At 45.5% G+C, this 26834-nt stretch overlaps 1 protein-coding gene across 1 annotated transcript; it reads left to right on the top strand.

Moving 5' to 3' along the window:
* Nucleotides 1-906: 906 nt before the first annotated feature.
* LOC119432818 (uncharacterized) lies at nt 907-25662 on the top strand. The gene is made up of 5 exons (XM_049658401.1): nt 907-930; nt 16777-16818; nt 17460-17480; nt 23761-23823; nt 25397-25662. The coding sequence occupies exons 1-5, from the start codon at nt 907-909 to the stop codon at nt 25538-25540; spliced, it is 294 nt and encodes a 97-aa protein (XP_049514358.1). The 3' UTR covers nt 25541-25662.
* Nucleotides 25663-26834: the final 1172 nt, after the last annotated feature.

Below are 26834 nucleotides of genomic sequence, written 5' to 3'. Positions count from 1 at the left end.
GTGTATCCTTCAACGATAACAAAAGAGTCATTGTCGGTGCCGAACGTTTGAAAAATGTCACTGGGTGCTCCATGAGAAAAAAAAAGTATAGAAAACCACAGTGCATGACTTTGTGAAGCGAAAAAAAAATTGTTACGAGAGAGATGACAATATGAACACGAGAAGTGGGGAGGGCAAGTCAACTGCGCCAAGAGTGGCGGACGTCAGGGCCACGATAGAGCACAAAGGGCCCCCCCCGCTTTGGTCAGAAAAAGCGCTCACGCAAAGCGGGCGAAACGCAAGCGCTTCAAACGGATGTGGTATACGTAGTGAATAACGCGATTCCACGCTTTGTGTCGCAGATTGGATATTTTTTTTTCACGGAGTTTCAGAGGACAGGCAGAGATGCCACCGTGTTGATCACGTGGGCGGTGGTTTCGCGCACGCCCAGAAAGCCAACGCACCACACACTCTCACAGCGCACCGACACACGCAATCACACACGCACGAACATGGTCTGAATCCGGTGCGCACAGGTCTATATATATATATATATATATATATATATATATATATATAGTTTTTCGTGTATTTCTTTACAGGTGTACTTTCTGAGCATGAGTGCGCGTTCACAACCACATTACCCATACACGCAATCTGTCATGTAACGCATTACGCTGTGTGTGCGATTATTTTGAATGTTCATCTTCGACAACGAGATCGTCGCGCGCACACGAAACACACACACACACACACACACACACACACACACACACACACACACACACACACACACACACACACACACACACCTCGAAACGGTCTCATCATGTTCGGCTAAAGTGGATGGAAAGGGCACTGCGGATTTGAGCGGTTGCTGTTCGGCACGGTGAGCCTTTTTTTGCAGCCATTCGACTCGTGACCCCAATGAAGATGCGGCCGCAAATGGAGGTAAGCGGCTCGACATGCATCCTGCAACACGGTGCCAGTGCGTAACCTACTTTTGCCAAACCAAGTACGGTTAGTGGCGCTTAAGATATTACTAGACTGCCGTAAACGCAACGCTTCTTCAGAAGGTGATATGTCCGTGCTATGGTAATGGAAGTACTACAGCTCCTGCAAGACGAGTAGTCGGGTAAGCTTCCCTGGCACGGGCCCTAAAACACGTTGCTTGACCGTAACCTACTTTTGTCTAAATAACTTTAGTTACCAGCGATTCAAATAACTGAGTTTTTGAAATGACAAATATCTGCGCCAAGTCAAGGTACATTCAGATTTCTGCAACGTAAGTGCTGTATTCTTTATTGTGCCTCATTTAAACGCGAGTCTGTGATTTCAAAGCATCTAACTTTTATGAACGTGTTTGTACAGAATCCGTTCTTGAGACACTCTCTTGAATGTTCAGAGTCGCTGCTTTGATACGGCGGTTCAGGTAATCACTAATCGTTGTCAGTTACCTGAACAGTTGCGTGACAAAAGGGACAATGGTAAAGCGGAAAAGTTGGACATGCTATTCAGAAATGTGAAAGCTTAGCATCGGTTCTGTTGACGCTGGAAAGATTGGGGGGGGGGGGGGGGAGGCATCTTGTCTTACGGGGCCGGAATTTAAGTGATGATGAAGTTCTTTTTTTATAGCCAATCTTCATTATACGACTAAAAGAGTGCGTTGGAAATCACAATTAGACAAGGTAGAATACGAGAATAGGGACTTTTGCGAGTTGGTCGATCATACATGTGTCTGCGCTATTGTACGACGCCTCTCCTCACCAACGGTGCTCTCATACATAAATTCCGTGTCCAATAAAATTTCAATTTCGTAGTCAGTGATTATTTTCGAGTAGATGCTTTAAGCATGTTTTCAGTGATGAAGACTTTCTCTTGATACATGGAGTCCATAGTTTCAGGGCAGCATGTAAACCATGCAACCATCTACCGTTCTCGTTAAGTAGTGACTCCCGAAGCAATGTCTGTACATTCTCCGGAGACCCCTTGTGCAATATGAACAGATCCGTCTTCAATCTTTTTCAGAATTAACTCGGAAGTGACTATTAAGCAAAATATTCATTTCAGATATAAAGTTGTATGCATTCTGAACTCTGTGGAAGTGGTTTAAGTATATTATAATAGGCAGCTTTCCTGAAAATTCACTTCAATGGAATCCAAGGCGTCACCGACGACACACATGAAATGCATTTTGAATACCGCGCCAGTTGGCATGTCAATCCAAGATGTAGCAACAACATGGCAACCTACAACACGATGTTTCACTATATCTATGGGTAAATAAGGGTGTTTTTCCAAAAAAAAAGCAGGAATAGCGATTATGTTTCTTAACTGTATTCAGCTCGGAGGAGGAGAATGTGCCAAGATCTTCACGCCTCGCTATTGGCAAGAGGCGAAGAACGGGGACAAAGAAAGCGGTTCACTAAAATGGTTGCGAAAGGGAACCGAGTCGTTTCTACTCCGATTACGCGTTTATTTTCGCCCTTTACGTGACACCTAAGCTAAGAACCATTACCGGTTTCGATTGTCAGTCTCTAACTGTGCCGTTTCTTATTTCTCGTTCTTGCAGGTGTTTCAACCATTGAAAACTCTTGTCACTTCATTATCCTTGTGTTCGGTGGTTGTGACAGCGTTTTTCCTCGGAGGCTTGAATCAGGTAAATGGTCTTTCATATTTTGTTTGCACATTATTCGAAGGAGTACATGAATTGTTCAGTCTTAAGAGCCGGATACCGATTGAAGGAGAGCGTAGGGGACTAAATGAATAAATGGCTTCCCGGGCTGTTGAAAAGAATTGTGTAATTCGATATTCGCTCGAGGCTGTTTAATCGATGGCGAACAAAGGAGCTGCGCATCAATAAATTGAAAAAAAAAGACACAAATCGAAACAAAGGAGAAGCGCAGCTCTCTAAAGCGTCGGGCTTGAGGAACACGTGTGGCGCGATTCGCCCCTGCACAGGACAAATTTTAAAGTTATTTTTAATTTTTTATTCGAGAGCGGCCCGTGCTCAGTGGCACATGTACGAGATTTGCACGTGGCGAATTCAAGTAAATGATTACTTGCAATAATTATATCTGTGGTAGGTTTATAATTTACCGATTAATTTGTATATTCGACAACGCTCATCGTAATTCAATTTCGTTTTTTTTTTGGTAACCAATTACATGTATAACCAGCTACTTCTATCTAGACAACTTCTATTGAAATGAGGTAAGGTGGAAGTCCTCAGAAATTGGCAGCGGTATACTGTATACTGTAAAATGCCCCTAGGTCGACAATTCACATCGTTCAAAGGTATGAAAACGCGTACCTAGTTGCCTCCTTGCCACATTCAGCGTGACGCTGAACACGGCCGGGTTGCAGATTTGCACAAGTCATTTGTAAGTGCTTTTAAACGGCATTCATAGGCGGTAGCAGCTGCTGCTTAATTCTTAGCTTAGTGCACTCTAGACTTCTCTGATTTACACAAATGTGTATGGCGTTAAACGTACGTTTCTATGTGTCGGATACATAACTCACATACACTTACTTGCGCTATAGTAACTCACGAACAGTATTCTTAGAGCTCAAGAATGTGCGGCTTTGCAGATGCATGGAGATGAAGTTAGAATGGCCATTTAAGACATGTCCCGGGAAAAGCGGCAGCAGAAGATGAAATAACAGTCGATTTTATCAAAGATGCAGGATATATTTGCTTGAAAAGCTTGCAGCCCTTTATATACGCAATGCCAGAGAACTGGAAGAATGTCAACATTATACTAATCCATAAGAAGGGAGACTGTAACAAATTGAAGAGTTATAGGCCTATTAGCTTGCAGTCAGTACTGTTTAAAATATTCACAAAGATATTTTACAATAGAATCAGGGCAACACTTCCCTTCAATCAACCAAGAGAACAGGCTGGCGTCAGGAAGGAATATTCTACAATTCAATCATCAATCAAATCGGCGGAGTACAATCAACCTCTCTATATGGCTTTCATAGATTATGAAAATGCATTTGATTTAGTAGAGATACTAGCAGTCACAGAGGCATTACGTAATCAAGGAGTACTGGAGGCAAATGTGAATATCTTGGGAAATATCTAAAGATTCTACAGCTAACTTAGTTTTCCACAAGTAGAATATTACCTATCAAGAAAGGGGTCAGGCAAGCAGACACAATATCTCCAGGGCTGTTCACTGCGTGCTTAGAAGTATTCAAGCTATTAAACTTGGAAGGCTCAGGAGTCAGGATCAATGGCGAATATCTCAGCGACCTTCGGTTTGCAGATGCCATTGTCCTATTCAGCAACAATTAAGACGAATTACAACAAATGATTGAGGACCTTAACCGAGAAAGTGTAAGAGTGGGGTTGAAGATTAATATGCAGAAGACAAAGATAATGTTCAATAGTCGGGCAGGAGAACAATAATTCAGGATCGCCAGTCAGCCTCTAGAGTCTGTAAAGGAGGACGCTTATCTAGGTCAATTACTCACAGGGGACACTGATCCCGAGAAAGGAATTTACAGAAGAATAAAATTAATTAAATAAAGCCAACCGACAATGAAGCAAACTAGCAACACAGGAGAAATTGTTATTTTCATTGAAATGGAGAAGTGATAAGGTGAGGTACCTTGTGCTACCTTATGACACCATGTGAAATGTAGAAATTATAAAATAATTTAACTAATAATTTCTACATTTCCGTTAAGAGTTCGCTTCATTGTCCGTTGGCTTCGTATGGTTAATATGGAATACTGTCATTTTAGCTCACGTTATTGCGTAATCAACTAACTTTTTTTATTATTTTATGGAGAAGTGTGCGACAAAATAGTCAACATTTTCAACGACGTACAGTTGACTCAATATGCCTATCAAAGTTTTTGGCGACAAGGAATTTAAATTATGTGCCTTCTTGCGAACCGAGTAGGTCTGATAAAGAAAGGCAACAAGGTAAATCGTGCTAATTAATACTCTTAATTGAACTGCTGGCTAGGAATGGTACAGATAGCTACGAGGAGAACAAGAGTAGTGATCACTGCGTAAGATGCCCAGCTATATATTTGCTGTAAATATTTTTGTTTTGTGCGCGAACATTACGTGGACTAGACCGGCAGCGGGGGGGGGGCTCAGTAGCTATAGTGCTGTGAGCGCGTCGCTCTTGAGCGCTCGAGTCCCGGCCACGGCGGACGCATTTTGACAGATCAGAAACTGAGAAAAAAAGACGCCCGCGTACTTAGATGTAGAATAACGTTAAGAACCCCACCATGTCGTCAAATTTAATCCGGTGCCCTCCCCCAGTGGCCTCCATCACAAATCCCCAGAGCTGCAAAGGAACACCATGGATCAAAAATCCTACTGGATGCTTATGCACTTTGCTGCGTGTTCTTTTCTTGTTTCAATGTGCAGAATGTATAAAATCACGTGTAGTGATTCACCATTAAGTAACATTTGGAATGCCAGTTACTAACAACGGTGCCACAATATCGCGCAGTCACGCAGCGCTAACTATCGTAGCATGAAGCGCGCAATCTCTCCTACGCCTCGTCACCATCGTGTTTCGGCGAACCACGTGACAGACCTGTTCCCTCCATTTAGATAAGCGCTTATTACATTCCGCAGCGCTTGTGGAGCTTAACGGCCTGGGCCACGTAGACAGAGCGGTACCGGTTACGTGCCAAGGTCAGGAACGTGCTCAGGGAGCTTCGTTGCAATTCCCTTAATTACCTTTGATAATCTCGCCCCAGTAGTCTTACCTGGGCAAACAGAAAGACCTTGTGGGTCATGCTTCGAAGGATTCCACCGATGCTGTAACAACACATGGCACTCACGACAACGCCGAGAATTAAAGGTTAACGGGCAGCTCGTGCATGAAGTGGAAAGCGCTGATACCGAAAGAAAAAGTAACATTTGACTCCGAGCAACACTTTTCAAGTTTATTTCCTTTCTAGAACGAAAAACAAAGTAATACAGTGCTCAGTGTATTGAACGCGCTAGTGATCATAAAATAGTTTTTGCTTTGCACCGCATTCTTTGAATTGAATTCAGGTCACTACGCTTCAATTTTATGTTCCCTATTGAAATAATGCAAGCGCACAATGAGAATCATGATATATTGGTCTATAGCTACGGTCGGACTGTGAGGCAGGCTGAAGTTCGCAGCGGCAGGTCAATTTTTACACCCTGGTCTATCGTGACATACACCGATACAACTCTAAATACGATTGCAGAAAGAAATCCGGCAATATCGGGATGATTGTCAGTATTAATGCGATTATATCATTTAAACAATGCAGCGATGCACCATATCGCTACCTCCTCAACACACCATGCATGAGGCGTGTATACTGCTGCCAGGCTTCTCCCCCGCCGTTCTGGGTGGATGGATGGATGCTATGAGCATCCCCTTTGAAACGTGGTGGTGGGTTGCGCCACCAAGCTCTTGACTCGCTGTTCTCTTTCGACACGCTGCGCCGTCTAGCGGTGCCGCCACGATGTCCGCGCGTGGCGCGTGTCTCAGTATATTGGCCCGCGTACGTTGTTTCCGTTTTTTCGGTCACCGTTCTTCACCGGCTAACAAATGTTACGTTACAGTTCGGCGCAAGGCGCACCTACCTCTGTCGAAACTTTCTCGAATGTTGCCACCGATTCTATAGCGGAGGAACCTTGTCTAATCAGATTACGCGTTGCGCATGCATAGTATTGCACATTATGGAACACACGCAAGCCCCAGCAATCACACTGCAATCTACGAAGAGCCATGTATAAAGAGCCGACGTGCTTGACCCGGAGGTAAGATTTCGAAGATCGACGAATGTACTCGCCGCTATCGTTTGGCAGTTAGTTTCGTGACTCGCAGATTTGGCATTGTCTCGTTCTTCACCATCATTACAACGTGACAACATATTGGGACAAGATTGTGTGAATGTACTAGAGAAATTTTAAAGGATTTTTGTTTTGGCATTGAAGAACGGCGCACATCTAGCGCCGGACCTCCTGTTCCAAACTTGACCCCAGAGAACCGCTGTCAAGAATGTGAAGCATTGTGCGCGGCTTGAAAACCCGGCCGACTCATCTGCATTCTCTCAGTTGTGTTGCACTATGCCGTAACAGCAGCGAGTTGGACGAGGCCGACACTTTCTGCTCAAAGATCACTGCTGTAGAGGCGCTGGCAACTTTGCCCCGAGCAGCACAGGAGGTTTCAGCGACAGCGAGCACTATTGAAGCCGACGAACCTTTTAGATCATGGAGCTACTTGGCGCGTTGGCGTTGGCGAACAAAGCGTCATGTCCTGGTCCTAACTGCGTCAGCTACGCTGAATTAACTCATTTAGGCGACGAGGCAAAGATGTGCCTTCTTACCATATTCAATGCCAGCTGCGAGAGTGGCCGCCTTGAACCTTGTTGGAAACGAACTCGTGTTATCCCCGCCCTCAAGCCTGGCAAGTCTCCAACAGACATAAACTCCTATCGTCCGATTGCGCTGCTTAGTTGCGTGGTAAAGCTTATAGAGAAGATGTTATTGACGTGCCTTGACTGGTAGCGGATAAACAAGAATGTCTAACCTCCGCAAGTGTCAGGGTTCAGAAAGGTCCGCAGCAGCATAGACAACGTGATTAGCCTTGTCAACTATGTCAAACTCCACAAAGCTGCACGCAACATCACTATCGGCGTATTTCTCGAGATCAAGGGAGCGTTCGATAACGTGACTCACGAATCTATCCTATACTCTCTGAAGATGTGGTCGTATGTACCCGCTGGATCTCAGACTACCTCAGTGATCGGTCAATCTACATGTCCACAAAAGAAGGTGACACGGCTTCGCACACAGTAGATCGAGGAGTTCTCCAGGGCGGTGTGTTAAGTCCGACATTATTTAACGTCTCTCCTATTGGACTGGAGAAGTGCATACCCCCATCAGTTGAAATCTCTTTATATGCAGATGACATTTGTACATGGAGCCGTATAGACGCAACAGACGTGTCCTACGAACAAGATTGCAGAAAGCTATCAATTCTATTGAAAATTTCCTATTCGCACGAGGTCTAACAATGTCACCCGAAAAGTGTGCCGCCATTGCTTTCACTAGGCGTGATGTCTCGCGCTACACGTTAAAGTTTGCATACTCTCAAATTCGGTACGTGTCAAGTCACAGAGTTTCTGGGCGTGACAATCGAAAGACTCATGACGTGGACACCCCGGGGTATATTCGAATATTAAAGGGAAAAAATATTCACCAGCCCTTCCCCTGTCGAGAAAATGGGGGTAAGCGAAGCTTGTCGTGAGTGTATCTGACCTTCGTCAGGGTAACGTTCAGAAGCCGTTGCCTTGGGATTCTCCGATCGCCGCTGACGGTGGGCTTCGGCTTCGGAAGCCCTCACCTCGCGATCGTCGGCTCTTCGCTGACGGCGAGCCTCAGCTACGGAAGCCCTCACGCTAGAATCGGCACATCGACGACGAGTCCTTTCCCGAGCGAGTTCACGCCGGCGTTCATCAAACGAAGCTTGCTCTTTTGCAGAGCGCACCACGCCTGGCCTTCCCATCTGTTCGCCGAAACTGATCTGAGGCGAGGGAAGCCCGGAGGAGGGCGCCCCAACCCGTTTTCCTTCCATGTCCCTAGGGCCTCGCGACACACCAAACGAACCTGATTGGTCGCGCGCGTGTCACGCGATCACGCGTGTAGCATATCCAATGCGGGTGTGCGCCGTACGTGATTTTTTTCTACATTTCTTTCCGCCTTCCTTTCCGCCTTCCTTCCTTTCTCCCTTCCTTTCTCCTTCCTTTCTTTCTTTCTTCTTTCTTTCTTGTCCCTGGTATGTGCCATTGAGCTTGGACCCTTTCTATACTATCATCAGGATCGGCCCACACGACAGGGGTATGTGCCATTGAGATTAGACCCTTTCTGCACTATCACCAGGATCGGCCCACTTTTCAGCGTGACACTAGCACCACCGCCACCATCGCCGACACTTGTGAGCCTATAAAGCTTCGCTTAAAAATTGGGTGATACGTGGGCACCTTCCGTATGCTATCAGGCAGCGCTGGGGGCTGCTTCTTAAACGCTCTGCTACGCGTGTATACGACTCTTTGTGAAGGTCTCCAATGATACAGCCTTCCTGTGCTACACGGCATTTCCCAAACCAACATAAAATCACTCACTGGTGCGCAAGCAAAAGCCCTGAGGCTGTGCCTCGGCCTGCCGAAACACACATCAAGTGTAGGAACCCTTGCAGAAAGCAGAAGCCTAGTGGTCCCAGTGCTTCTGCAACAGGAGTTTCTCCGAGTCAACATGCGCTTTGTCACCAGAACGTCGAGTCATCCGCTTGCTTCAGACAGCGATCCTGTGGCGCGGAGCTTGCTTTCGCTGCATTATCAAACTGCATCTATGCTGACGGAGCCACCGTGGAAATTCCCTTCGTGGTCGATTGTCAGTTTCGTGCCTGGGTTCAAGAGTAAGAAAAATACACCCGGTCCAGCGATGACATATTTTGCTCTAGAGCGTATCAACACCAGCTACAGGGCTCACCGTCATATTTACACTGACGGATTGGTTACGCCTACATCATTTGGCATTGGCGTGTGGATGCCGTCGGAAAGTGTTACTATCTCTGACACTCTCAGTAACCGCTCTTCAGCTACCGCCACCGAAGTAGCTGCACTGCGGGCAGCCTTTAATTACATCATAGATCAGACAGCCAAGTCTTGGGCCATCTTCACCGACTCAAGAGCGGCCCTGAAGTCGCCACGCACGGATGAACAACTTGTAATGGACATCAGACGCCTATGAAATAAAACCTGTGAACTGTATTACAGCGTTGTGCTGCAGTATAGTTGCGAGCCCGCTGCGGAATACAAGGCAGCGTACAGGCTGACCGCGCTGCAAAAGTTAACACGACACTTAGGGAGAAATGGTCCCAATATACCTTTCTCTAGAAAAGATGTGGTGACACTGGTATCGGAATACGCTTGGCGTCTCCAGCGATCCCTCTGGACATATGCAAGCCTCCAGTACGGACCCCTATACAAAATAGATCCATCGTCTGGCTTTTACATGCCGCGAGGCCTCAATAGACGAGACCAATCATGCTTACACTGCATCAGCTTAACGTCGCCTACATGAACTCCTTCAAGTGAAAGATACAACTCTTCAATGTGTTTTGAGTGCTGATGATTATCTGCAACGAATGCTCTGTGCGAATGCTGCCGCTATGCGTCAGAGAGACAGTCTGTGAAGCCGGCACTACACCTTCAACGAATCTGCAGCTTGGAACGGTGGCACATTCTCGGCCCGTGGCAAAGCACCGCCTGTGAGTTATGCGCCGCTAAAGCGCTGCCGAGGTTCTTGCGGGTGAAGAGCCTTAATGAAACTTTTTCAATACGTATATCTACAATGTATACATACAGGGTGATGATTTTTAAGTTTTACGGAATTTTTAAAAATCGCCTATGGCAGGAGAGACTAGCTGGTTCGCGCACGGGCAGAATATCCTCAGCAAATTAGGGATAGCCTATCACCATCAACAAGGATGTAAAGTGTCGGTTCCCAAGGTAATCAGGCAAAAGATCCAGGTCCCCATTCTGCCTAAAAATATGCACCCCGAACTTGACCAGGGAAGGAGGGAAAGCAGAGCTAAAGCTCTACTCAAGGCATACGGTAGAGACAAGGAGGCGTTGTTTGTGGACGCAGCGGAGTACCCGAGTCACGAATCCTACGTCGCAGTAGTAATAAACTCACACCACGAGTGCATAAGTGCATGCTCGATACGCTCTAATAACAGTGAAATTGCAGAAGAAGTAGCTACCGCTCAGGCCTGAATTTCCCCCAAATGTAGATACGTCAACAGCGACTCGCAGTCAGCCATCAAAAACTATGCGCGAGGAAGAATATCGCCCGAGGCCGCTAACATACTCCACGGGAAAGCACAGTTCATATCATCAGAGGAATTCGAAGACAGATACATCATTTGGTTCCCAGCCCACACCTCCTGTGAGTCCCTCGCTCCCAACCTCAACGAGGAAGCCCACCGCGTCGCGCGAGGTCTCATTTACCGCGCTCTCGAAGAAGCTTCCCCCGAAGGAACGGGAGGGGAGACCTGGAAGGAGAGGGACAGAATGTTCAGATTCTGCGACATCATCCGCTTCTACCAAAAGTCGAGGTGCATATTCCCACCTCCTAGCTCCAAATTAGACAGATATCAGGCGGTTGACTGGAGGCGACTTCAAACTAGAACCTTCCTCAACCCGGTGCACCTACATCGCATCTACCCCGAACTATACCCAGATAACAGGTGCAAATTATGTAGGACAGAACACGCCACCCTAGAACACATTCTATGGGATTGCGCACATGTTCAGGATGAATATGCAGTCTCCCCAGAACAGCTTGGGGCGCGGTGGAAAGCCGCGCTGATCAGCTCAGATCCGCAAGATCAACTATGGACCATCCAGCGAGCTCGAGAGGCGGCCGGGAGACAGGGTCTCTCTACCGCCCCTGGCGCGGCCTAGGCCCAGGCCTCAATCCGCTGGTCTAAATAAAGTTGTTTCACTCACTCACTGGCAGGTAGCATAATTCTTATCATTGAACTGGGTTATTCCTAGAGGCGGACATTAGCAGCACGAGAAATCGAAACATATATTCAACTAATTAACCAAAATTGACTAACAAACTTCTTAGTTAATTACTTTACGACACATATTGCAATTTACGACTTGTAGCCGGTGAGTTTGCAAGACGATGCACTTGAAATTATTTGCCAGGATGACACCAGTTTCGAGATATTTTCCAAAGTGTGGGACGAAATACATGGGCGTTCCAGTTACTTTTGTGCTTCAATGTATAAAACAGCATTTTGGTAAAAATATAAGTGGAACAGTGCATTTTACGGCGAGTTTGATGACGCATATCTCCAAACTGGTGTCATTCTGGAAGCTCACCGGCTACAATTCGTAGATTGCTATACGTATGTGCAAGTAATTAACTACGAAGTTAATTATGGAATTTTTGTAGGTTGAATATGTGTTTTGATTTCTCGTGCTATATCCGCCTTACCGAATAACCCAGCTCAACGATAAGAATTATGCTTCCTTCCACAGGCGATTTTTAAAAATGCCGTAAAACTTAAGAACGAACACCCTGTGTATATGTGTGTGTGTGTGTGTGTGTGTGTGTGTGTGTGTGTGTGTGTGTGTGTGTGTGTGTGTGTGTGTGTGTGTGACTGTATGTGCTGTTAACTCTTCCTCAATGTATATGTCACAATCATCACTAAGCACCTGAAGTAGCATGTCAGGCGAACAGCGCGGCTAACATCTCCAGCATATCATTAAAGAATGTTTCTCTCTCTCGAGTGGAACATATCCAGTGATATAAATTGGCGTAAAAAGCCTGCTAAAGAACAACGCAATATGTTGTTTTACCTGTGGTCAGCGTGAGTTAAGCTATTTCGTGGGTCTTGTTGCTGGATATTTTAGTATGTAGTTTATGTTATGCTTCTATATATACAGATAGTTGCGGAAGGAAGAATCAAAGTGGAAACCAATTTCCAGAATATTTACACCATTCATAGAGACACGTACACAGCAGGCCACTCACTAGCATCGTCTTCTTTAGCACCGAGCTCTGTTCTCTGTAGACCGTGCGGCCCGTGAATCAATCAGGATTTTCTCCGGGGACATTTTAAGTACTTCGACTTAGTGATGCGCTTTGCAGAATACATATTGGTATAGAACCCGGACATACCGAATCTGAAGGAGGCGACAAAAAAGTTCGATATATAATATACACATTTTAAACAAAACTTTTCAATGGAGTTAGACTGCTGCTCGTTATACACGATAATTTGTTATATGTGGGTTCGGCTGAATAAGGTAGTCCTGCATTGCATGCTGCGCTACTGAAGTCATGTTTTACTTCATATCGCTGTGATATACACACATACAACGCTCAATATCATCCAGCAAATCGTGCGGGTCTCCTTTAACTATTTCAAGAAGAATCGTCTAGTGTGCAAAGCTAAAGCACGTTCATCATGAATTTCGCATGTGACGCGTACCTTTTAATTTATAATACTTTCTGCAATACCACGAACCGAGAAGAAATACGCGGGCCGCCGCAACAACATTTATTGGTCGGACGCCGCAGTGGCTTTCCCAGTGACAAGTCTCATAGTTTTTCCGCATTTTTTCGAGATTGTACAGCTAGGAAGCTTTCATACGTCAATCATGGCCTCCGAGAACCTCGGAGGCCATGATTCGTGTGAAGGGTCGCTACTTCCAGCTTTAGCTATTAAAGCGACGCTTTCTACGTCTCACTGATTCGTCCGTGAGCGCCGAAAACGCACTGCTGGAGAGCTAACTTACACAATGGAACTATCTGCGCATCTGCGCACACAATAGAACAACGGCGCACGACATACGTATCGTAGAACACTACAGTTTACATTCGCAGTTGTACCGATAAGAACAATGGTAACTGCAACGCCACGCTACCCTCACGAACTGTATATATCTGCACTGCATAACGCGCGTCACGCGATGTATTCCCGGCCGTCACCATGGGTAGGCCGCGGGTGCAGCGCACGGCAGAAGAGGCTGCCGTACATGAACGTAAGCACGAGCGAGAAGTGCCCGTTAGGCCGACCGATCCCGTGTATCGGCAACGGCAGAGCCTCTGACCCTCTCCCACAGCGATCGCGAGGCAATACTGCGCCAGTGTAGAGTCGTCCGTGTGTGTGTGTGTGCGTGCGTGTGTGTGTGTGCATGTGTTTGTGTGCGCGTGCGCGTGTGCGTGTGGAGGTAATCAACGGCTACATGATCTAGAATAAAGGCTATGGAACTGAACTAAATGTCTCTTCATTCAACTTCAACGTTCAAAAAATACAATCCTAAACAAGCAGTCAAATTGCATATCCATCGCATCGGGTCGCTCAGCATTTCTTGGGTTCGTTGCGTGGTCGTTGGCTTTGGACTACTTCGATTCAGTTTGCATGGGAGAAAGCTTTGCGTTCCACCATCTTTCTTTAAGAAAGGGGCTTTGATTTTTTCGGGACCCGTACGGGTCCTGAAACGCCTCTGCGTTCTCTTCGTCGAACTCTTGACTACAGCTTTGCCTGAGCGTCGCTTATAAACCGCTACGGTTCACGCGCTCATGCACTGCAGAAAACTCCTTTCATTGACGACGCTCGAGGGCCGTTAGCGCCATCGACGCCGCCCTTGGTCGTGCGTTCCCGCACGACGGCACACGCGCAGTGGGCCAGAGCAGCGCCTCCTCCATTTTTTTCGAGGAGGCGCTGGCTAGAGCGAGATTCTCCAATGACAGGCGGCGGGCGTTTGGCTGCAAACACGACGAGGCAAAGCGGACTCACCATCGACATAGTCTACTTCGCTTTGTCATCCCTCGTAATTCGCTTACGCATCCTCTTACTTCGCTTACGCATCCTCTTAATTCGCTCACTCATCCTCGTAATTAGCTTACTCATACTCTTCATTCGATTAGTTTAATTCGTTTAGTCATCCTCTTAAATCGCTCAATCATCAGTATCAATTCTATTGCCTTTAATTCGCCTGAGTCATCCACCTAATTCGCTGAGTCATCCACTTAATTTGCTTTCTCATCCATCTTAATTCGCTTTATCATCCATCCTTATCATTTATCTTGCTGCTTTACGGGGGTATGAGCCATTGATGATAGTTTTTGTACCTTTCGTGTCGTCGACGCGTTTTCGCTCAAGGACTGCGAAGGTCGACTGAACGACGAGACATACAAGGCTTTCGCCTTAAAAAACCCACCAGCGTTCCTGCGGTGGGTATGCACTGGTCGAAGCGGAACGGCCAGTGATCTAACACGTCGCTAGGCGCTGACCAACGCCGATGGTTTCTGGCCGGTCACAACTCGTTCACTATGATAGGGATCTAAAGAAGGAAGTTACACCCAATTCTGCAACCCCTGAGGGAGCACGGCGAAGCGTCGAGTCCACTACCGAGGTGTAACTCCAGCAACGCCACTAGCTTGCTCCTAATACCGCTAGCGTTTTGAGACACTTTGCAGGAAGACGATGTTCCTTCGGGTCCAGCCTGTCAGCACTACGGCGAAACGCTTAAGCTGTGCATGCTCTTACAAATTCCCAACTTCCCACAGTCGTCGCTCTTCACTGCTAAGCAAGTTTCAGCCAATCGATATTTCTCGAACTGCGTTGAGTAAATATTTCCTAAAGTCGTGCTTCAACCCAATACGAGGTCCAGAAAGCTGTAATATGAGTATTCTTAATCACAGAACTAGACGCTTCTCTAGTGCTCATACTATGTCATTTATGGGTTAGGGTTGCGTCTTCCTTTTGTTTACTTTTTTTCCTCTCCCTTTAAAGCGGCTGAACATCATGTCCTCTTAAGCACATAGCTACTCGCCTACTTCATTTTCTCTTTTTGTGGTGTACATTTATGTTTGTATGCTTAGTAATAATAAGACAGATAACGGTAATGATCTCAAAGATGGAAGATAGCGAACGACTTTGAAACGATCATTTTCGTCACAACTGATGTATCGCTGACGCACAATGCGATATGAACACATGGAGCTAAGTTCGTGCTTAATAATTAATCCGTTTTAATGAAGGAGTCACTAGATTAAAAAGAAAGGCTTCTAGTGCACTTCAAGCAAGATATTTGTGAACTATCTCAGTTAAATCCGGCTTAAGCTTTGTCATTAGAGAGCAAAAAATGGCACAATTAGCGTCCATCGTTTATGGATACGCTCTCTGAATGTTCAAGAATATCTAAGGGTGATTGCATGCATCCTACTGCTGATAATAACAGCTTAATGCTTCTTAGTTGTACGACGTACTGTTAATTAGGTTCGTATTGAACTCTTGTTGTACTTAGGAAGGTGATATGGTTATTCCCCAATTAATCACGCTTTATCCTTATTCCAGGCAGGTCTGAGCACTGAAATCCTGGGCTGAACTTTGCAGTTTCGAGATTATTTTGCGTTATATAAAATAAACGACTAAACAGTGCCCAAATGAAGGCGCATCTTCGTCGGTATGATACAGAATAATTAGCCTCGCAGGAAAGTAGTTTAGCTGTCAAGCCCATGTGTCGACATTTCTACCTGTAGCTCTAAAGACGCTATAAAAAAACGTGGAAGCCACTTGGCTGAACACATTGTATAGCCACACCCAGTGCTACCGTAGAAGAAGTAGGCTTGTCTTTTTACTGAGCTGACAATAGGATATTGCGCAACTCTGGGAAGCTGATTGAGAGTACTTATTTAAAGTTTTAATAGCCAGATAAAAAGAAGTAGCAAAGGGGCTGTTTGACAAACTTAAAACGTTATTCTGTTTTGATTTTCAGGCAAACGTTAGGTTTTGCATGCTGTCTCAAGCATCATCGCTTCAGGTAAGCGTTCGTAGCACTACCGGGCACACACAAAAAAAAAAATGTTGAGCACGTGAGGGGCTCGTTACGGTTTCAGACTGATGAATTGCATTTGATATGTCATGAGACAAGCATAATAATTAGGGACACTGCAGGCACTCTCAGCACGCTACTGTGTCCTATCCCATGTCATCAATTAATGAAGACTTTGGCATGCTCGTAATCACCCTGAAAAATGTGCACGCATTTTTAGTTCGGATGCGTTGTTCTTGCTTTTATCTCCAGTACACGATGAGTACCGCATTCCTAAGTTTGCATTGCATGAGCATGTTTGTGTGGCAAAAATAACATCTTTATATGCAAACTCAAGCAGCAAGATTATTTCAGATATTGAAAGTAACTAAAGCAGCGCATAAAACGTAACGAGTTCTCTTTTTATTTCAGAGCCAGTGTATTCTGTGCAACCAGCAAAAGTACAACACCGCTGTGAGTATTATGCTATATCCAAATTATCTCTCTTCCTACTCGTACCTACCGCGGAGAATAACCATGCTTATTTCTGCAGCGATTTTCCTTTCGGAAAGCTTTCCTGAAATGGCTGTGAGAACTTCTACAGGTTCTCTAAGTAGAATTTACTGGGAAAGAGAAGCATGCTTTTAAAAGCATTCCCGGTGGTCAGTGAGACCTCAATGACTTACGAACACGCGTTAGTCAATCCCGTCCACTTCATCCACACACACTACCACATGATGGCTGGCGAAAGATGACGGTTGTCTGATACGCTGCTACATCGGGCAGCTCAACAGTAGCAGTATAGCAGACTACTGAGCAAGCCGGAGCGAGCGCCAATTAGGCCAGTGTTTTGCTCCCACGTAACCGCCTCCGGCGTAATGACGCATACGCCCCCTGGCCACCGAATACGAGAGTGGTTCGTAGAAACGCTTGTACGTTAAATTATTTCGGGCATGTTGAGGCTTTCAAGTATTTTTTCTGTGGTTACACTTAACGCAAGAAGTGAGAGGTTGAAAATGTTAAGAAATATTAATGTTGATACTGATGTTGTTGCCTTGTCGACTCTTGAAGATGTGAATGCTGGTCACTTACTTTTTATTGGATTTGTTTTTCAGTTGAACGGTTGCTTAAAGCAGGTAAGTCCTCAAGCATGGTTTGAAAATAATATTTCAACATCTTGTTCTTTACCAGAAGACGGTTCGTTGGCTTAGCTGTCAGCGCGCCGGTACGCCAGCGAAACGTTGCCGCGACAGATAGCAGCAATTGACGGAGAGCAATTGTTTGAATACGTGCTACGCTTACTGGTTTAATAGAGACAATGCTGGCAATGACAACGCTGGTAGCGTCATCTTGTCACGCTTTGTTCAACCACGACGAGTTAGAACCATTCTTGTGCTACGCGTATTTTTTCTACCTTCTTTCTTAATTAAAAATATTTAGGAGATGCGCAGACTTTAAAGGGCGCCGGCTACTTCTTTTCACACACGTCGAATATGACAGATCAGTTCCGAGAAACCCATATTTTATTTTCATTTGGTGGACTTGCCGCAAGGCTCAAAGTACAAAAGGTTCAGCAAAAGGCGTCAAAAGAAACCCATATTGTGTTTCCTTTGTAGCTTCGTGTTACAAACGAGTGGGTGACAATGTTTCCTTTCATCATTCACATATCAGCTATACTATAGCAAAAATAAAAGCCGGCTCTGTACAAAAGAAAAGGTCACGCAAAGGTCACATTTGCAGTCAGGTGACAGAGATGCACTAAAAGCAGCTCACGACAGAGATCAGATAAAACGCATTGGAGCGCAAGATCATCTCGCACAAATGTGGGAAAGATAACCCACGAAATAGAGTCACATAAAACGCACTGGAACGTAAAGCCAGTTTACACTAATGAAGTCGGGTCATAGAAAGACACATGAATTCGGGTCACAGATACGAACCCAGAATGAGGTCTAATGATACATGGGCAGTTTACATTGGATGATGCCCAGACTGCAATTCATAATTTACAGCAATATAAACTTCCTTCCAAGAACGTGTTCTGATCGAAGGAAATTACAAACGAAGAACTGCATGCACACGATTACGTCACTGTCAACGTTTACACCAACAGCTAAGTAGACTACGTAAGGTCACGGCGAGAACAGCTGTGTCCTCTCTTTACGTTACGAAAGCGTACTCATTCCTTATGGGCATGTCCGACACACCAATCTGTGACTCGTGCAACTTTGAGGAGACGATAGAACACGTGTTATGTTTTTGTCATCTTTATGGCATCGAACGTGACATTCTTCGGAGCGTGTAAAACCGATTAGACAGGAGACCGTTTTCAAAGACAAAGATTTTTGGACCACGGCCCTACGCGTCGCAGGCTCACAAAGCGACGCGGGCATTGTTACAGTTCATGAGGTCGACTGGCCTCAGTGACTGATTGTGAAGTGTTGGATAACCGCACGTGTTCATACTGAGAGTGTTTTCTCCCTCTCTCTCCTTTCTTTCTTTTCATCCCTTTAAACCCCTTCCCCCATGTAGGGTAGCAAACCGGACGTGCATCTGGTTAACCTCCCTGGCTTTCCTTTCTTCTTTTTTCCTCCTCCTCCTCCTGTCCTCTCCAGTTTAAACTCTGTGCCAAAAGACGGCGCAACCAACGCTGCCACTCACGCAAATTCTGCCTTTAACCCACTGTTTCGTTTCATTTCATTTCATTTTTATTTCCTTAAAGACCCCCAAGGGGGTATTACATAAGGGGTGGTTTTTTTTTTTTTACACACAATATTGTTGACACAACGATCAGTGTGATGATACATTTGATATGCTATGCATGAAGCTTGATGGGCAGGTGATAGTGGCGATGTTGCGAGAAAGGCCGTTCCAGTCTTTTGCTGCTCTGGGAAAAAATGAAGCAGAAAATGCTTTAGTACGGGCATGTGGGCGAGAAACTTGTAGCGCATGACCAGTGCGATGAGATATGTGAGCTGCAGGGATAATGTAAGGAGCGCAATAAGTGGTGAGTGAAATAACTTGTGAAATAGAGAGAGGGTTGCAATGCGTCGGCGACAAGACAAACGTGGTAAGTTACACTCGGCTTTGAGCAAAGAAGCACTGATTTCATACGAATACGAAACATCTAGCAGCACGGTATTGAACGGATTCTAGGGTATTCGTGAGATCTGCTTCGAGTGGGTTCCAGATGGGAGATGCGTACTCTAACTTAGCCCTGACTAATGATTTGTAAGCAAGTAGTTTAACGTGTCTCGGAGCGTTACGCAATTGACGTTTTGAGAAACCCAAAGTTTTGTTAGCAGATGACGTGACTTCAGCAATGTGCGTGTTCCAGGACATATTGTTAGATAAGGTAACTCCAAGGTATTTATAAGTGGTTAAAATGCAATATTCTGTTCTGTAAAATGCAATATTTTTACGGAAAGGCTACTCTTTAATATAATAACATATGTGGCATGAAGCATCTAATTGAATCTAATTGAATGACGCAAGAATGTTAACCACCTCGCAGTGAATGGCTGACCTCAGTGGTTCTAGTACAAATGACACGCGTGATAACGGTAATAGGTTATCAGACTGTTCCGATACTAAGGCAGTGACACTGATTGTGGGTGTCGACAGGTGCTGGTGTGGCGCATAGCGACTGTGGATGTTCACAGCGGATCTGTTCCTGGAAAAGTCGAGGGCGTAGGCAGTTTTCGAAAGGGTGACAAATATGCGGCTATAGTCACTCCTGCTTTCAAACATGCATTTTTTTTTACTGCTCAGGTATTACGGTTGCGAAAACAACAACAAAAGGAGTGTGCAGTCTTTTATATTCGCACTGGCGTCGACAAGACCAACATTTTAATCCACAACTGTGAGCCACAATTTCAGAAAGCGGCCATTGCTTCTTCGATGATGTGCGTTGCCGCAAAAGGAAAGAAATTGAACACAAATATTTGCAGCAGCATCCGAGCAGCCGCGGGCGCAAAAATATTGCGCAGCGTCCTCAAATGCGCGTTTAATAGACGTCCGGCATCATCTTAGTTTCGTATCGACGACACTTATATAATGTCAAACGTGAACATTCGTGATCACTCCGCGAAGTGCTGAATAAAGAGAGAAATACAAAGGAAGCCTAGAAAATCGTGCGTATTCCTGGATACTCCAGGCATCCAGGAATAGTCGCCAGTTTTTCCTCGAAATCAAAAGTGAAGAGCCCACACTACCAAACTCACCCAGAGTGGAATGCATACATTTCGTAATCTCGAGAAATTGCGTCCGATAAAACGTCAGCAGCAGCAGAAGCAACAACAACAACAACCCTGGACGTCTCGTGCAAGCAATGCAGGCGCGAACAAGACCGCGACTGTCATCCTCGAATGCGAGTGTGGTGCGTCTCGAGCGAAAATTGCCATTTTTCGCGATAACTGCGTCCCGGCAAGGAACACCGTTGATAAGCCGGGCTACTTGCCCAAAAATAAACACAAAATAGCGTTTTCCATTTTTTTTTATACACAGAGAACTTGACATGTCTGTTTTCTGAGAACGTTTATTCCCGCGCTGCACACAATAGAACTAGTTCGGCGCGAGTAAGAGAAAAAAAAATGTATCCGAGTTGACAACATGATCGTGAAATATTGTGTTTACCATGTTTTTGAAGACTGGGTGAACTCAAAAATACAAACATTCGACGGAAAACATTCCGGAAGAAATCTTAACAAAAATAAAAAAATGCAACAGAAATCTCTCGGACAGTGGATGGGTGGGTGTCAGGGGAAACAGTAAAGCCGTTGAAACCGAATATCTTCAAATGAGATTTAAAAAAAAAAACGAAGGAGGGGGGGGGGGGGGAAGGGAGCAGGGAAGGGTGAAGCATTCGATTGTTTGACGAGGGTGACACGCTCGAAAGAGGAAAATAAAATGGAAGTGCCCGAGGGTGTCCAGAATGATAGGAAAACCACAACGGGCACTCGTGAGGCGAGAGAAAAACTGAGGGACGCGGACGATTCATAAAAACATGCAGTATGGTGTTTCTTATCCCATAAGAAACAGCCCGCTGAAATGACGCCAACGGGGTGCGGACCAGCACCGAAAACTTGGGAGCCGAAGAAGACATATGCGGAAACCGCCCATTGCCTCCGATATACGCTTAATCTTCTAGCTCCCTCTTGAGCGTCGACCGCATTCGGCTCGCTGGCGCCTTTCTTTTCTCCGAGCCAAACAGCTCCGAAATGAACGAAGCGTCGCTTGATAATAACACCCCGCATCGGTTAGAGCTTTGTACTTAAGTATTTGGCACCCTTGTCCGCCTGTACAGCTCATTTAGGGGGGTTGCGGTTAGCGTTCATCTAAATGTTTAGTATTCTATATTGCATTTCACGTTAATCCATTCCCACAGATGGAGTTGCGTGAAACCTAGGTTCCAATCAAGTACGAATTAAATGAATTTGTCGAGCCCTTCTTCAGTAACATAGGTGTCAGGAAAAGCAGCGTGCAGCTAACGTAACAATTTAGTGAGCGCAGACTGTCGCAAGTGACATCTACTTCATATGGCTGCAGTACTATTACGTGGAATTGCGTTTACAACCTCAAATTTTATAGAGAGCAAAGCTTTATGCGCTTCCTTGGTACACAGTAAATACGTAATAAGACTTAGTGTGTAGCTTGCATTGGTTTCTGGGACCTGCGTGCGATGATGACTGCCTTTTTCATCGGAAATATTACGCACCCATTGAGTGCTGAAAGACAATGCGGCACGGAATCCTTCGCAGTGGCACGGTTAGAAAATAATGATTGGTTAGTCGGGGTTTTATGGCGGCCAGCAGAACTTTAACACAAGAAAAACAATTATGCTAAATTCGCCAAAAGAATATCAGCTGCAGCAGGCGACGACGGTGTAGAGCGAACACGATTGAACTTATTGAATTCCCTCTGAGGAGTAAGCACATACCACAGAATAAATGGCATGCTTCAGAACCGAGAAGTCCCCATCCTTCATTTTCCACATTTCTGCACCAATTCTCTATCTTACAAATACTACTTATTCACTCTAAAAAAGTTTTGAGGTGTACCTTGTACTCTAATAACAATTATCATCAGTCTTGCTAGCGTTTCCTCCCTTGCAAAACTGCGCTCGTTACTTTCCTGTCAAGAATGCTACACTCATAAAAACATTTGCACCCTTCGGGGCTTATCTTGTCCCACAGCGATAACAGTCATCTATCGTGCCCGCATTTTATCCCTTTAACGCTGCGAGCCCAATGCTTCCAGGTCACGAACGGCATGCTATAGTTGTCAGCGTGGCATTGCATTCTCTCGACAGGAAAGTAGCGAGCGCAGAGTTTTCAAGAAAGGAAACGCAAGCAAGGCAGATCAGTGTTATTGTTGTGGGACAATATAATCCCCAAAGACAGACAGACATGAACTTTATTTGGTCCTGAGGAACTACGCGGGGAGTGCAAATTTTTTAAAGAGTATGTTACGCTGATGAAGGCTCATTCACATTAGGCCGACAAGACACCGATTTTGGTTTGCACACTGTTGGCGACAGCAGTTTACAGGACGTAAAACACTGTGGCCAACGGTTTAAAGGGAAGAAAACGCTGTCGCCAACAGTCGGCAGACCAAAATTGGCGTCGTGTTAGCCTAGTGTGAATAGGCCTTAACATGTACACCGTTCGTCACCTGTAAGTTTCGCTAACGCCGCGTCAAAGATAGGAAAACAAGCCACAAAGGATGCAAACGTGTCTTTGAGTATCTGCGCGCCTTTCTTTTTATTTAGCGATGCGAAACCAGGCGAAGAATATGCGATACATCAATAAAGCCGATATCAACGCCAAGCCTAATCAGACGCAACGCTATCCTTTTCGACGGCGATGCGCTTGCATTCAGTCAGTTCAAGTGGGTGCATCGCTTTTCGGCTGATTCAATTTCCGCGTGGAGCGAGATACCAGATTCGTGCGATGATACTCGCTCAAAGGCGCTATGCACAGGGTTTCGAGGAGGAGGAAACAACTTTATTTTGTCAATTTGGCTAAGTGAGGGCTGGCTACCACGCGATGCTTCACAGCCACCTAATCGGCTCTTTTGATGAACCGAAGTTGAACCTCCAGGCTAGGGGTCCCGGAGTATCGCTTCCTACGCTTCAGGCGAGGGAACGGCCAGGAGATCTGGTGCGGGGGTATCTTCCCTGCAGTCCCAGAGAATATGATTTAAAGATGCTATGGATCCACATAATGAGCAGCGTGGGTCTGTCAAGTCAGGGTAAAAGTGTGTGTATATTTGTGGGTTGGCAAAGGAGTGCGTTTGGAGTCGGCGCCAGTGGACTTCTTGTCCCTTGGTGAGTTTTGAATGAGGCGAGGGTTTTGTAGGTCTTGCGAGGTGGTAGTGTTTCGAGAAATGCCCGTTAACATACTCTTCATTTTGCAGAACTCGCTGCCGGCTAATATCTCTCAAGAGGACGCATTCTGCATTCTCGCTGCATGCATCGACGTAAGTGCTAAATTTGCTTCGATTTTAACGTCTACTCCCGGGAGTTGAATAAAACCGCTATCGCAACGCGCGAATCAAACGACGAAGCCCGTCGTTATCAGTGGTATATATATATATATATATATATATATATATATATATATATATATATATATATATATATAAACTAACAAGCATAGAGTTACATCATACATGTATCTCTCAGCGGACACTACAATTTATTACAGATCTAAGATACTTGTGTTTTCTAACAAAACCTTTAAAGCGAAAAACGTTTCTCTCTGACGTTCCGTTGTTGGCCATGGGCCGCTTTTAGGGTGAGTGGTCGTCGATCTAATAGCATTGAATCTGCCCTCAAATTTCGTCTTGCAGTTTCTAACGCCCACCTGTAAAACAAAGGTAGCTAACGCGGAAATATCTAGTTACTCCTGTCTAGTGTCATCTCACTCCATCCTATGGCTACAAGCTTGCTAATCTTATCACAGCCCTTAATCAGCTGCGGAAGAACTGTCAAACGCAATAAAAAAACGTGCACAAGAGAGTGTCTGTACTTTATATCAAATGAACGCTCTTTCGCGTGAGTCACCAACAATGCCTGATCTCTGCTCTCGTCAAGTAATCCTAGGCCACACATTGCCTGCATACACTTCCCCTTGCCACTCATCACGTTACTCAACAGACCCCTGATTACGTGCCCTGTATAGAATACATGACCTTGAGCTACACATCTTGTTTTTAATCTCAACCAGAGCATCAGCAGCTGCGCCCGTTTGCTCTCTGATCCATACTGCCACCTCCCTGCCTCTCTAAGGTTACGCCTGTAATTTGTCGTTCCGTCGCTCGCCGCGCTGACCTTAGCTTCTTTTCGAGTTATCCTCCAAGCTTCCACGTTCTAAGCTACCAGTGCTCCAAGTTAGCAGGTCATACGAGAAATTAAGCTCGTAGTTATTCGCAGTGTTGTAGAGGGAGTCCTGAAGTTTGACGCCTATATACACTTCAAGAACTATAGGAGCGCGGGCGAATCCTTTTTGTTGGAGTAGATGATTGTGCGGTATTTAACTATGCTTTATAGAGTTCTCGCTTCCCACCATACCAAAGCAGGGCACGCATCTGGTCGGGGGAGGGGGCTGGTGGGTGTTGTCGCCCGTCTTTTTATGCCAGGTATCATAGTACACAAATTCCTGGGGAGGGGGGTGGCGAGGTCACGTGCCGAGCGTGCCCCCTCCCTCTCCCTCCTACTGCGCCCTTGGTTTCAAGGGAAGGGAAGCGCCTACAGGGGTAATTAGAGATCACCGAAAGAAGCCTTCGTTCCGCAGTTGACTTAAAACAAAATGAAGATTCTAGAGTCTATTTTGATTGTGTAAGGAGCGAGATGAACAAGGAGAACAGAAGGACTCGACGTTATGTTAGTTACGATCGCAAGAAGCTAACAGACTATGAAATCAGAGAAAACATAGGGGATGTTAACTGCTCTTTTTTCACTGAACCGTAGAAACAATAAGGAAAGGGAAAAAAGGGGGTAAATAATGTGAACGAATGTGTAGTGATGGGTGATGGGCCACCGACTTCGCAGAATCCCCGGCAGACTCCGATAACGCTTGGCAGAAGGAAGCGGCGTGAAGGCGAGACCCGGGCTGAAGAAGAGAACGTCGTCGACGAGCAAGTCGCCCACTTGGTGATGGAAGACTACGACCTCGACGACGACGGGAGCTTGTGAAGTCGCTGCGATATGTTGCTGCGCCCACTCGGCGGCGGGCCATCAACCAATGGGTTCGTTTCTAAGGGGCCAGTGGGCTCTTCGAGGGAAATAAGGAGTAATAGAGAAAATAAGTGCTCGCACCAAAGCTGCCATTTGGAGTGGATTGATTCCGGGGGTCAAGCTGCGCTTATAGATGGCAAAGTTCAGAAGAGAGAGAGAGAGCGAGAGAGAGAAAAGGAATAAACAGAACTGCTTAAAATTTTCACATCTGTATACAATCACATTTCTCATCGCTTGCTTTCGAACTAAGTGACAACTTGTTTTGCATGGAAACTCGATTTGCCTTTTCAAAAAACGTCTGTCATTTTTGTTGCTGGAAAATGGTTAGGAATTTGTCAAATGAAGAAGCGACTATTTCAAAATCGCGTTTGAGAAAGCGTCTGCATACAAACATAAATAATTAAAAAAACACAAGGGGGAGGAAAATAAAATAGAGCATGCATAGACCAAGAAGAAAACAAATCAACATTAAACAAAATTGCATTTCGAGACGTAAAAGCTACCATCCTTGTATACAATACATCAACACTAGATGTTGTGGTATGAAACGAGTATGAAACGTTAAAATATTTTTCGACTGGCTTTCGTTTTAAGTGGCCATATAGCTTCGTCAACGTGAAATTGGTTTGTTCACCCAAAGACGTGTTTCAACTCATGTATAAGGAAAGACATCTGCTAGCGCTAGTGGCTGGCCAAGTAGTTAGAGATGGACGAGTGGGAACATTAGAGTTCGCCTTTTATTGCAAAGCTTGAAGGCTTGCTATACCGCTTGAAACATGCATAGAAACGAGGACTTTGTGCTTCTTGCGCCACCATACATTACCGTTACTTATGGAACAGATACACATGCACATAAAGATTTGTTGCAAAATTTGCATGCCTCTTGCGGCGTGCACAAAAATGCGGCAGCGACAACGTTTTTGAATTGCATCAGTATCAGCCTCAGTATCGGGAACACGCGCTTGTCTCTAAGCACACAAATGTCAGCACGATGGATACCGGACGAAGCCCATCGGACATATAGAAGTTCGCGCGGTTCAGGCGTTCCTGCAAAGCCGTATGACCGCGAGTTCGAGAAAGGAAGAATCACGACAACGGTATCAGCCGAATTAGGGTCTTAACTCTTATCGCCGGATCATACCGACAGCGTCAAGTCAAGCTTGTGCACCCGTAGCACAATGCATGCTCTCAAAAAAAAAAAAAAATTACGCCGAGTTGCTCCACTTACGGGCAATAAGTAAGAATTGGCAAA

The sequence above is a fragment of the Dermacentor silvarum genome, chromosome 11 (genome assembly GCF_013339745.2).
Source record: "Dermacentor silvarum isolate Dsil-2018 chromosome 11, BIME_Dsil_1.4, whole genome shotgun sequence".
In the NCBI taxonomy this organism is placed as follows: domain Eukaryota; kingdom Metazoa; phylum Arthropoda; class Arachnida; order Ixodida; family Ixodidae; genus Dermacentor; species Dermacentor silvarum.
Note: the sequence above shows the minus strand (reverse complement) of the source record. Positions and strands in the feature narration are given on the sequence as shown.

Coding starts and splice junctions, on each gene's coding strand:
- LOC119432818 (XM_049658401.1), top strand. CDS start 907: ATGAAGATGCGGCCGCAAATGGAG. Junction 931..16,776: donor AGATGCGGCCGCAAATGGAG/GTAAGCGGCTCG, acceptor TTTTTATTTCAG/AGCCAGTGTATTCTGTGCAA. Junction 23,824..25,396: donor TTCTCGCTGCATGCATCGAC/GTAAGTGCTAAA, acceptor CCGACTTCGCAG/AATCCCCGGCAGACTCCGAT.